The 13,065-nt window shown below is 41.4% G+C and overlaps 2 protein-coding genes across 3 annotated transcripts in view; one reads left to right on the top strand and one right to left on the bottom strand.

The window, feature by feature from the left end:
* The window catches only part of pdia5 (protein disulfide isomerase family A, member 5), a 138,499-nt gene extending 135,115 nt beyond the window's left edge, over positions 1-3,384 (bottom strand). The window contains exon 1 of the mRNA XM_060929719.1: positions 3,285-3,384. Within this exon, the coding sequence (XP_060785702.1) occupies positions 3,285-3,350 (66 nt within the window). The 5' untranslated portion in view covers positions 3,351-3,384. The remainder of the gene's footprint in view (positions 1-3,284) is intronic.
* A 7,847-nt stretch (positions 3,385-11,231) lies between these two features.
* Positions 11,232-13,065, top strand: part of sema5ba (sema domain, seven thrombospondin repeats (type 1 and type 1-like), transmembrane domain (TM) and short cytoplasmic domain, (semaphorin) 5Ba) — a 249,449-nt gene continuing 247,615 nt past the window's right edge. For both annotated transcript variants that reach the window (XM_060929724.1, XM_060929722.1), the window contains exon 1: positions 11,232-11,359. The gene's annotated coding sequence lies outside the window, so the exon portion shown is untranslated. The remainder of the gene's footprint in view (positions 11,360-13,065) is intronic.

Below are 13,065 nucleotides of genomic sequence, written 5' to 3'. Positions count from 1 at the left end.
TGGTGGTGGTGCTGCAGACTCAGCTGAGATTAAGTGATCTGGATATTGCTTTGACTTGCAGAAGCACGAAAGGCAAATACGAGTGCAAGGGCACTAGTGTACACAAACCAGCTCCCGCTTGAGCACATTACTAATTTCCTTCTGCTCCAAGGTAGCACCTTTGTTTGCAGTGTCTGCTAAAAAAAAAAAAAAAAAAACAGGATGTGAGAACGGAAACAGCCTGAGGAATAGGAGTGGACTGCCATGGCGAGGCACACCGTTTTGGGTTGTTTTACAATCAGGGTACGCAAGCTAAAAATCACATATTAAAAATCACTTATTATCTTCAATATCAAAAGGCTTGACTAAATAAACTTGGTTGTTTATTGTAGCCCTGTGATAGCTCTATTTACCATGCAAAAAAAATTTGGTGATAACGTTATTTTTGGTGAATGTATGGCAATATATGTCATATTTAGCAAAATTACTCGTGTCATTTAGAAAAAGTGCTTTTTTGACCACAGGTAGCTCCAAAAGGGATGCACTTAAATCATTCTTTATACCATAAAACACATATTTGGTTCCATATCATTGGAAACATAGTTAAGTTTTAATGTTGAATGCCAGTAAGTTTTCAGACTATTTTGATCAAATTAGTATGTAATTGTGTCAAAAAAAATGTCCTCTCCGAGACAGCTAATTTTTCAATATAAAATAACATATCTTAAATGGGCGGCACGGTGGTGTAGTGGTTAGCGCTGTCGCCTCACAGCAAGAAGGTCCTGGGTTCGAGCCCCGTGGCCGGCGAGGGCCTTTCTGTGCGGAGTTTGCATGTTCCCCCCGTGTCCGCGTGGGTTTCCTCCGGGTGCTCCGGTTTCCCCCACAGTCCAAAGACATGCAGGTTAGGTTAACTGGTGACTCTAAATTGACCGTAGGTGTGAATGTGAGTGTGAATGGTTGTCTGTGTCTATGTGTCAGCCCTGTGATGACCTGGCGACTTGTCCAGGGTGTACCCCGCCTTTCGCCCGTAGTCAGCTGGGATAGGCTCCAGCTTGCCTGCGACCCTGTAGAACAGGATAAAGCGGCTAGAGATAATGAGATATCTTAAATGATTATTTTCATCCTAAAATGTGGTCAAGATATTGGGACATAAATATTAGAGACACCTAACACAAAGCTTACAGCCTTATATTTAAAAGCACTGTGGAAGTAGTGGATTCTGAATTGTCAAAAAAAAAAAAAAAAAATGTCCTCTCCGAGAATCACTTCATTTGTTTCTCCCAGCCCTGCTTAAAGCTACACTTAATCTTGTTATAATACAAACTATTACACATGCCTATGTTCATATGTGTATTAATTTCCAAAAGTGCAGATTTGATAGTTTTGTTTTTTTTTATTTTGGACCCCTGTGACACAAACTTTGTACCCTGATTGTAAAACAACCCTTTTAGAATATTCCTCTATGGCTGCAAAAGGTTTTTGTAATTAGTTATATTAAACGCATAAAGTGTTGTGCTAAATTGGTCTGCTGTTTAAAAGTATGCATGATTGTATTCAGTGTGGAGTTCTCCTTTCCTCTGACACAGGCCAGTTATGTAAAGACTACAGTATTTGTTTAAGTGGAACAAGAAGTAGCTGATTTACATACAAAGCAGCTGGAACACTTCCTTACTGACAGAGGCCAAAAGACATCACAATAAAGTGAAATAAATGTAAATAAATAAGTGGATAAACAAATCTCATCTCATCTCATTATCTGTAGCCGCTTTATCCTGTTCTACAGGGTCGCAGGCAAGCTGGAGCCTATCCCAGCTGACTACGGGCGAGAGGCGGGGTACACCCTGGACAAGTCGCCAGGTCATCACAGGGCTGACACATAGACACAGACAACCATTCACACTCACATTCACACCTACGCTCAATTTAGAGTCACCAGTTAACCTAACCTGCATGTCTTTGGACTGTGGGGGAAACCAGAGCACCCGGAGGAAACCCACACGGACACGGGGAGAACATGCAAACTCCACACAGAAAGGCCCTCGCCGGCCACGGGGCTCGAACCCAGGACCTTCTTGCTGTGAGGCGACAGCGCTAACCACTACACCACCGTGCCGCCCCCGGATAAACAAATCCAAACCAAAAAAAATAAAATAAAATGTAAGAAACGTAAAGAAAAGAAATAACTGTACAGGTCAAACATAAGGAGAGTGTTAATCTTCTCTCAAAGATCTCATAATGTACACTACCGTTCAAAAGTTTGGGGTCACCCAGACAATTTTGTGTTTTCCATGAAACGTCACCCTTTTATTTACCACCATAAGTTGTAAAATGAATAGAAAATATAGTCAAGACATTTTTCTGGCCATTTTGAGCATTTAATCGACCCCACAAATGTGACGCTCCAGAAACTCAATCTGCTCAAAGGAAGGTCAGTTTTATAGCTTCTTTAAAGAGCTCAACTGTTTTCAGCTGTGCTAACATGATTGTACAAGGGTTTTCTAATCATCCATTAGCCTTCTGAGGCAATGAGCAAACACATTGTACCATTAGAACACTGGAGTGAGAGTTGCTGGAAATGGGCCTCTATACACCTATGGAGATATTGCACCAAAAACCAGACATTTGCAGCTAGAATAGTCATTTACCACATTAGCAATGTATAGAGTGGATTTCTGATTAGTTTAAAGTGATCTTCATTGAAAAGAACAGTGCTTTTCTTTCAAAAATAAGGACATTTCAAAGTGACCCCAAACTTTTGAACGGTAGTGTATGAGTAGAGTGGTGCTGTGTGTTTTACAGTAACGTAAAGCAGCAAAATGCGTCATAAAATGTCGTGATAAATTATTAGAGTATCACTGTCACGTGACTGCGCTCCAGTTGCCAGAACTGAGTGGCTTCAGAGCTAAAATCAACAGGCTGCTCTTGTGTTCTCACCACACGGAGTGCAAGAAGGAAACATGCGGCCACACTGGACAATCACAGCACTTGATCGACGCTGTGGAGCTGCAGTGAAGTCACCATTTTCACCAGTGAACCATCTCAGTGATGATCTGCAATCTTCCAACTCATGCAATAAACATATCAACAGATCTATGAAAACACAGCCATGCAGGGAGTGTGGGGAAGATCCAGCGGTCAAACTGATGGTGTGTGTCTCTACCTTTCAACTCTGAGCTGCAGCCTGAACCTGAAGCACCAATCTGGATCTCTGCCCCGAGCTAAATGAATCAGGAACCGATTCGCTACACGATTCTCACAAAATTATCCAAACACGCCAGAGAGCTGGACAGCTTGAGATTACTCACCACACATAAGAATATATACATTTCAAGTTCTCTCCTGCGTCTGCCGTATCGAATCCAAGAAGCCATGATGCTGCTGCCACGTCTGGCTGCGCATGCGCACTCAGCTTTCCTCAAAGCCATCAGGAGCGCGCAGAGCGTGTCGGGAAATGTAGTTTCTCAGTGACTACAGTTTTACAGACCGTTATTTTCCGGGAATGTTTTTATATCTTGATGGGAACTAATTTTTTTTTTAAACAAACAAAAAAAATCTTACATAAAAATATATATTTTTATTATTATTTATTGATAATAATATATTTATTATTTAATAATAGTGGTGTAGTGGTTAGCGCTGTCGCCTCACAGCAAGAAGGTCCTGGGTTCGAGCCCCGTGGCCGGCGAGGGCCTTTCTGTGTGGAGTTTGCATGTTCTCCCCGTGTCCGCGTGGGTTTCCTCCGGGTGCTCCGGTTTCCCCCACAGTCCAAAGACATGCAGGTTAGGTTAACTGGTGACTCTAAATTGAGCGTAGGTGTGAATGTGAGTGTGAATGGTTGTCTGTGTCTATGTGTCAGCCCTGTGATGACCTGGCGACTTGTCCAGGGTGTACCCCGCCTTTCGCCCGTAGTCAGCTGGGATAGGCTCCAGCTTGCCTGCGACCCTGTAGAACAGGATAAAGCGGCTAGAGATAATGAGATGAATAATATATTTATTATTTAATAATAGGGCAGCATGGTGGTGTAGTGGTTAGCGCTGTTGCCTCACAGCAAGAAGGTCTGGGTTCGAGCCCTGTGGCCGGCAAGGCCTTCTGTGTGGAGTTTGCATGTTCTGTCCACGTCCGCGTGGGTTTCCCCCAAAGACATGCAGGTTAGGTTAACTGGTGGCAACTTGTCCAGGGTGTACCCCGCCTTTCGCCCGTAGTCAGCTGGGATAGGCTGCAGCTTGCCTGCGACCCTGTAGAACAGGATAAAGCGGCTCGAGATAATGAGATGAGATGAGATAAGCAGAACTTGTGAGCACTGTCGCCTCACAGCAAGAAGATCCCGGGTTCGAGCCCAGCGGCCGACGAGGGCCTTTCTGTGTGGAGTTTGCATGTTCTCCCCGTGCCTACGTGGGTTTCCTCTGGGTGCTCTGGTTTCCCCTACAGTCCAAAGACATGCAGGTTAGGCTAATTGGTGACTCTAAATTGGCCGTAGGTGTGAATGTGAGTGTGTCAGCTCTGCGACTTGTCCAGGGTGTACCCCACCTCTCGCTCCAGCTTACCTGCGACCCTGGATGGATGTATAACGTGTGTGCAAAACAGTAACATGAAGTTTACTTCATGTAATGTCTGGTGTGATTTATTAGCTGTACATTAGGGTGCATCAGTTGATCATCAGAACACTGGAGTGATAGTTGCTGGAAATGGGCCTCTATACACCTATGTAGATATTGCACCAAAAACCAGACATTTGCAGCCAGAATAGTCATTTACCACATTAGCAATGTATAGAGTGGATTTCTGATTAGTTTAAAGTGATCTTCATTGAAAAGAACAGTGCTTTTCTTTCAAAAATAAGGAAATTTCAAAGTGACCCCAAACTTTTGAACGGTAGTGTATTATGAATCACATTAATGCTTCTCAATCCCTTGCAAAGGTTCTTAACATGATCTCTGGGCAAGAGCGCAGATGGCACTGGGGACGGGGGGGACATGTCCCCCCCCAGATTTATAGTGACCCCTATCTGTCCCCCCCACCGTCCCTACGTAAGGCGCCAAACATAGGTAGAAAAAGTGAGGATTAATGTTCCGTTAGTTAGGCTAACTTACATTGCAGCACAAAGTTGAAATGGCAGCAGCAGTAGCCTTGTCAGTGATCAATCCACATTACACCGATTCAAGAAGGGGAAAGGCTGGAGCAGATCCTTGCAGAGTTGGGAAAGCAAGGTGTTCAATTTTCCACGTAATTCTTGGTTAATAACACTGCACAGCTCATCCATTTGATAGCAATGGTGTTTCTGCTACGACTAATGGTGCGTTCAGTTGTACGTACTCATAAGTTGGAAGTTTGAAGTCGGAAAAGCATTGAAATCTAGCATCTACCAGCATAAACGTTGGGGTTTTCGTTTCATTTCATTAACTGTCCATTTTCTTCGAATTCCATGTTCCATGATGTCCCAGTTTTTAAACTGGGAAGCGGCGGAGAGATGTTTTTGGGACCTATTGAGTCTGCTTCTAGACGGTAAATTTGTCTGGCTGCAGAGGGAAATTTTTTTTTCTATCAATTTTGTTTATTGGAAAAAATACTTTTTATTTTTATTTGTGTGAATCTGTTGTTCAAGTGTTTATACTTCTGTTTTCATACACATTTTATGTTTCTAATCGTTTACATGAAGGCACGAGTGTGAATCATTTCAATTTTATTTTGTTATTAATTTTTGGACATTCCCTTTTTGTCAGAAGTTACAGTTAAAGTTTCTGTGATGAGATTCTTCATCTTGCTGAGATCAGCAAATGTTTAAATAATACATGCAGAAGACATGAAGTTTTGGAGCGTGATTAACATACCAGACAAATAACAATTTGATCATGTATGGCTAGTGTTGACCAGGTAGGCCTTTGTCTACCAATGTTCATTCAGTTAGAAAACTCAAACTCACAATTCTAATGTATATTGAAGCTTCAGTGTATATATATATATATATATATATATATATATATATATATATATATATATATATATATATATGTATGTATGTATGTATGTATGTCAACCTTTGGTCAATCAAACCTGTATAACCAACCTCCTCCAAAATCTGTATTTCCCTTGTAAAATCTGTATAAGATGCAAATTAAAATAATTTACCTAAAATTTAAATGATAATTAACGATGATATATCCAAGTTACTTTTTATTCAATATTAATAACAATAAACCTTCAGAATGAATACAAAGCTCCAATGTTTGACAAAATCACAAAGTGTCACTCTAATGTTCTGAATTGTACTCCATGACAGCTTTTTTTAGCACTCTGCACCAATACCTCACTAGGCTGCACGTCACAGCAAGTGTCTGTGTTGATCTTGCCGGAGTGCCCATTCAGAATCTTTTCAGCCGCTAGTGAAAGTCGCTCAGGTGGAAATACGCGTTTCAAACAAAATGTTACTTCCCGGTTGGCGGGATTCTCGCAATGCGGTGTGCGCATGATCAAAAGTGGAACGAAGTCTCGCTACCACAAGATAACGCGCGATTTCATAAGACTCTTTACTGGCTGTCAGTGGTGTACAGTACGTTTGTAAATGTTATGCGCTCTTTTATCATCGTGGGAATTGATTATAGCTCTAAATAAATATTGAAGTTTTTTTAAAGAATCGGTATAACTTTATTTGTACGCCCGTATACTACGTTTATTGAATCAAATCCGTATAAAATACAGACATTCCGTATAGGTTGACATATATATATGAGTGATTCCACGCTTATGGGTACTGAAATGGGGACATGAACTTATTTTTAAAAATTCACCTAAAACCATTTCTTTTTTTACCATCAGGTCACAAAACATGTAATCTTTAATGAATGATATGTTAAAAGATAACTTTAATTTTCTGAGATGTAATAAAAACATATTTATATGCCAAAGTCAGAACGTAACAGAAGTGTTGTGGACATATATATTCTCAATTTTAACAATGTAGAATTACTTTTTGAAACATAGGAAGGTGATGTTTTAGCAAATATAATTAATAAACATGTGTAGCAGAATAAACATACACATTCTTTCAATAAGATTAACATGGTATATAGCTAGATTGTAATTAATTTGTAACAGACGCGAGATGGACAATCGTAACAGAAGTAATGTAACAGACATCATTTTGGAACTCATAGGCTTGACTTTGGCATATAAATATGTTTTTATTACATCTCAGAAAATTAAAGTTATCTTTTAACATATCATTCATTAAAGATTACATGTTTTGTGACCTGATGGTAAAAAAAGAAATGGTTTTAGGTGAATTTTTAAAAATAAGTTCATGTCCCCATTTCGGTACCCATAAGCGTGGAATCGCTCATATCAGTGGCGGCTGGCTCATAGGGGGCGCTCGGGCGCCGCCCTCCCAGATGTGGAGGGGAAAAAAATATAAAATATATCGATATATATTTTCATCTCATCTCATTATCTCTAGCCGCTTTATCCTTCTACAGGGTCGCAGGCAAGCTGGAGCCTATCCCAGCCGACTACGGGCGAAAGGCGGGGTACACCCTGGACAAGTCGCCAGGTCATCACAGGGCTGACACATACAACCATTCACACTCACATTCACACCTACGCTCAATTTAGAGTCACCAGTTAACCTAACCTGCATGTCTTTGGACTGTGGGGGAAACCGGAGCACCCGGAGGAAACCCACGCGGACACGGGGAGAACATGCAAACTCCACACAGAAAGGCCCTCGCCAGCCCCGGGGCTCGAACCCAGGACCTTCTTGCTGTGAGGCAACAGCGCTAACCACTACGCCACCATGCCGCCCGATATATATTTTTATAAATTTTATTATCAATGTCAGTTTTACTTAATAGTGTGTGCCTACATGCGATCTGAATTATTTAAACAACATTTCCACCAACTGACTCTCATTCAATGGTGAATTTCCACCGACAGACGCGTATCATTTCTCTTCTTGGGCGCTCGGCAAAGCGCCCCAGAAGTGCAGCGGAATAGCCAATCGTGTATGGTTGCTCGGGAAAAATCATAAATATTTGGCCCAAGGGCGTAACTTTGTGTTCAAAGTTGGTGGGGACATTTCCAGGCACGATACTTCCCTTCAAGGGGGGTCAGGGGCCATGGTCCCCCTGGAGAAAATTTAGAAAGATCCCGTTTTAAGGCTTAATTTTGATGCATTTTGAGATGCGTACTATGGCCTCACTACTTTTATGAAAACCATTTCAGGGCAGGCTGTCAATGGGTATGCAGTGAAAGGCTGGAAACATGATGGACCAAACAAATGTAGAACTGGGGGGGATCCTGCCCCAGAAAATTTTGTGAATCTTCACACATAAATAAAGCAATCTGATGCACTCTGATGGGTAAAAGGTGGTAAAATACACCTACCAAATACTCTCTTGCACACTGGTTGATTGAACATACTTTACATATGAACTATATACACATTACACATTATTACTAGATTCTGTGGAAGGACTTGTGTCCTGCAGTACAACCGCTATATGAAAAAATACACAATAAACAGTATCATCTTAAAACATTCATTGCCATCTTTTTATTGTTGATTCTAGTGTTACAAAAAAACAATAGGGCCACCAACAATGCTCAGTCAAAACAGATACAGACTAAGGGGTAAGGGATAGCACATAAACAGGACTACTCAAAACTAAACCAGGACTATACACGAGCCAGATCTAAACCAGAACTTCAATGTTTCAGCCAGGGCAAACACGGATCACATCAGGACTAAACCAAGGCTAAACCACAAACAAGAGCAAACTAAACTAGAATTAATATAATAATAAACTAGATTATACCTGGACTAAACCAGGATTACACCAGGTCTGGGAAGAAACAGGTGTAGCAGTTTCAACAAGGCACAAATTAGTAATATAATCTTACATATAAAGGAAATCTAGGTGATTTTATAATCTGTGTAATTTGTGCAAACCACAAAATGTATTTGCAAGTCAAACAATTCAATTCAAATTATTACAAAATTTAAAACATTTCAAAAAGAAACGAACATCTCAACATTAGGGACGAACATCACAATAATGTAAAAAAAAGCCTCCAGTTTACAGTTATTTAAAAAATAATAATAATTAAAAAGAAACAAAAAAAAAATGAAACTTCCCTTGCCCTCCATGTAAGACTATGCACCACAGTATTCATTTAAAAGTACCAAACACCTTCCTTCTCCTGTCACTTACTTCCACAAACTGCTGACAAATGTCTTTAATGTTCACATTGTCCAGTTTGGTCCAATGAGTCGTTGGTTGCTACACACATAGCAGAGAGCTGCCGCCAATCAGGTTACAGCTCTCAAAACAGCAGCTAAGCGGCGACAGCGGGGCTTGTCATTCATGGGATAAAACAGGGGAAAACAGTCGCGCGTGTCTCTAAACGTTCGGAAAAGGCGTGAAATGTTGGTGGGGACTGTCCCCTGCCCTGTCAAAGTTGGTGGGGACATGTCCCCACCTGTCCTTATTAAAGTTACGCCTGTGATTTGGCCAATCAGCATCGCCGAATTGAATGATTTTGGGGCGCTGGAAATTTCGCCCCTGCTACAGAAAATGCATCTCTCTCTCTCTCTCTCTCTCTCTCTCTCTCTCTCTGTCTTTGATGTTCAAAACTAGACTTTTGGTTCATATTGGACAATAATCACACAGCTTTCTTGTCATAGTTTGTATTCACAACAAGAGTGTCAACACTGTGTTTCGCTCCCCCTCTCACTGTCTCGTTTCACAGAAATACACCGAGCTCAGAACACACACACCTCATTTCATAGTCACTCTCTCACACAGAAATCTTACACTCACCTTAGAATCAGACACACACACACACACACACACACACACACACACACACACACATACCACCTCACTCAGTCCCACACTCACCTTAGAATCACACACACACACACACACACACACACACACACACACACACACACACACACACACACTCACCTTAGAATCAGACACACACACACACACACACATACCACCTCACTCAGTCCCACACTCACCTTAGAAACCTTCCTCCCTCTCTCTCACTCACTCATTCACACACACACACACACACACACACACACACACACACACACACACACACACACACACACACACACACACACTCTCTCTCTCTTTCTCTCTCTCTCTCTCTCTCTCTCTCTCTCTCTCTCTCTCACACACACACACACACACACACACACACACACACACAGTTGATTTGTATAGATTCAGCTGAAATCATACCCTTGCTGTAAACTTCTCTCAAGAACTTGAGTATTGTATTGTATTTGAAACCGTTCCTTTCCAAAGCATAAATGGAGCCTAATATAGCTGTAAATTGTTAATTTACTTAATCTGTGAAACTGCTGATTTTGAGAAGGAAATTAAATTATTATTGTGGAATTGTCATTTTCTGACTGTTCATTTGAATGCTTATACTGGACTAGGCAGGGAACTCTACTGGCACACACCAGCCCCACCAAGAATTTTTTTCACCAGCCGCCACTGGCTCATATATATATATATATATATATGCATTTACCCAAAATGGAATCATTTGTGACAGCTCTGTCCCCCCCAGTTCAAAAATCCTACTGCGCCCCTGTCTCTGGGTCACAAGAAATCAATAAATGGAGTCCAACATTGTGATTCAAACCTTACGCGAAAACATAAAATAAGCGTTTTTTGGCAAAAAAAAAAAAAAAAAAGAACCTCATGGTGCCACCATTAGACTTTTGAATATGGTCAACAAATTTTACAGGATGTCTTTATTGGTGAAAAGGAACACCCAAACAAAAATGCATCAGATTTTATGAAAGTGAGAGCAACTGATGCAGCCTAGTATAGACATAGAGATTAAAACCAGTCAGCTCATTTCTTTCAGAGATGTTTGGCACAGCACTAAACACAGACTTCCAGCTCGTGCACCCTAAACAGTTAATCAATCGCCATGGAAACTCATCGATTTATAGGACCGAACTATCTAGTTTGCGCGGGGGGGGGGATGATCTAAGCAAAGAGTTTATATTGACGCAAATGTTTTTATTTGCTGACGTGCAAATATAAATTCGGATACACGTAGCGGAGTTATGAAGAGCACAGAGCATGTTGTCGCCGAGTTGCGGTGCTGAATGTGCGGCGTGGTGTTGCGTGCTGTCCGGTTGTCCCCCTTCCGGTTTGGATTTGAACTGCTCTTATAGTAGCCTGCGCTCGCGAGCCCGCACAGCACAGCCCAGCACAGAGCGGAGCGCGCGCGCAGTGAAGTACCGCAGGTATATGAGTGCGAGCCGCTTCCAGCTGCTGCTTCCAGCTGCTGCTCCCGCTCAGCGCCGTCACACCCACACTCTACAACCTGCTCTGCGACAGCCACAGAGGTAAAACAGCTATTCAAACCATTTATTCACAATATTAATACTTGTATCCTTACTCAAGTGTATGGAAACTCTTTAATTGGGTGCAGCTGGTGTGTTTGTGCAACTTGTTCAGGGTTGTGGTGCAGTAAAGTGAACTAAACTAATAAGGTTTTACCGACATTATTTAAAAAAACACACAACAACACACGAATAGAAACAAAAAAAAAGCTCCCACTACAGTCTGATACGTTGTTTAGATGCATCTTTGTGGTTTGTAAAGTGGACTTTAAAAGCCCTTGCACATGGCTTGGCTGTAAGGCTTTATTTAAATACTGCTGCTGCTGCTGCTGTTGTTGTTGTTGTTTATAAAGCTCTGCTATCATTTATTAAAGTTTCTTCCACCTTTCCCCTTCTGTATCTGTCCGTCCAAACCCTTTATTTACTCCTCATTCTACTCCCTCGCTAAAGTAATTAGTCTTCTTCAACAATGCGAGAAAGGAGTGGGCGAATGCAGACAGCGTTTCTTTTATCCCTTACAGATTGACTTGCCTCTCACGTTTCGTCCTGAGATCAGAGGAGTGGGCTTTTTCTCCCCTCACGTTTCCAAACCCCGTTTTTGTTTTCCTGAATCAGTCGGGGTTTGCGAGTGCACCGAGATTTTCCGAGAAAAGCCCGTCCGCCCGCCCGCAACCTTTGATCACCTTAATTAGTTTGAAAATAAAACCCGTTTCCTGTTGGAGAGAAGATAATGAGCAGTCAGACCTAGAAGTAGACCTGCTGTCCTGTTCTTTTCAACATCGCTCGGGCACGTGTGTTATTACTGTGTTATTACTGTGTTATTACTGTGTTATTACTATTGACTGCCAGGTTTACTGCAATCCATCAAGCCTCCTGGTCATACAACTCTTTTTATGGCAGTGCACTATGAATAGCTTATACGCAGGTGGATTTCTACAAAATAACTCTATGGCCAAGTAGTGAAGATGAGCTGCTTAAACCCAAAATCATACTCAGACAGACAGACAGACAGACAGACAGACAGACAGACAGACGAGAAGATAATACTGACTGGACATGCGGAAGATGAACACTAAGCAGCTTCAGGAAAGCAGACACAACAGGACTTCTGACAGAAGCAGACAGATCGGGGGAGCACTAAAGTACCGAGACAAGAAAATGCCCTCACATGGTTTAAATGCTTCTATCTATCTATCTATCTATCTATCTATCTATCTATCTATCTATCTATCTATCTATCTATCTATCTATCTATCTATCTATCTATCTAAAAGGAAAAGAAACATTTTCCCAGCAGCATTATTCTGATAGGAACTGACCTCTTTTATGGTGTTTTATTATTTTATAGCAGCCACCATTAGATTTGTCATTTCTTCTTTCCTTCTTCGCAGACGTGTTTTGCTATTTGTTGCGTTTGGAAGTCTAATTTGCAATCAATCTGCACGTTCTTCCTGAATGAAAGACAGAAAAGGACTGCACAGGTTTTCTTTCCAGCCAAGCAGGATACCATTTATACAACATGAAGAGAGCAAGACCAATTGAATCTTTGTTTGGGACCCAAAACAAAACAAAAAAACCTCCAGCTGGCTATTTGGTATACAGTTCCGGCCACAATGGGCCCATGGAGCGTACAGATTTTTATAGCCTTCGTAAATTGCAAACCTGTTCACATTTTGTTTACACATCCTGAAATGCTCAAATCTGATTAC

Source organism: Neoarius graeffei, chromosome 9, assembly GCF_027579695.1.
Source record: "Neoarius graeffei isolate fNeoGra1 chromosome 9, fNeoGra1.pri, whole genome shotgun sequence".
NCBI classification, from domain to species: domain Eukaryota; kingdom Metazoa; phylum Chordata; class Actinopteri; order Siluriformes; family Ariidae; genus Neoarius; species Neoarius graeffei.
Note: the sequence above shows the minus strand (reverse complement) of the source record. Positions and strands in the feature narration are given on the sequence as shown.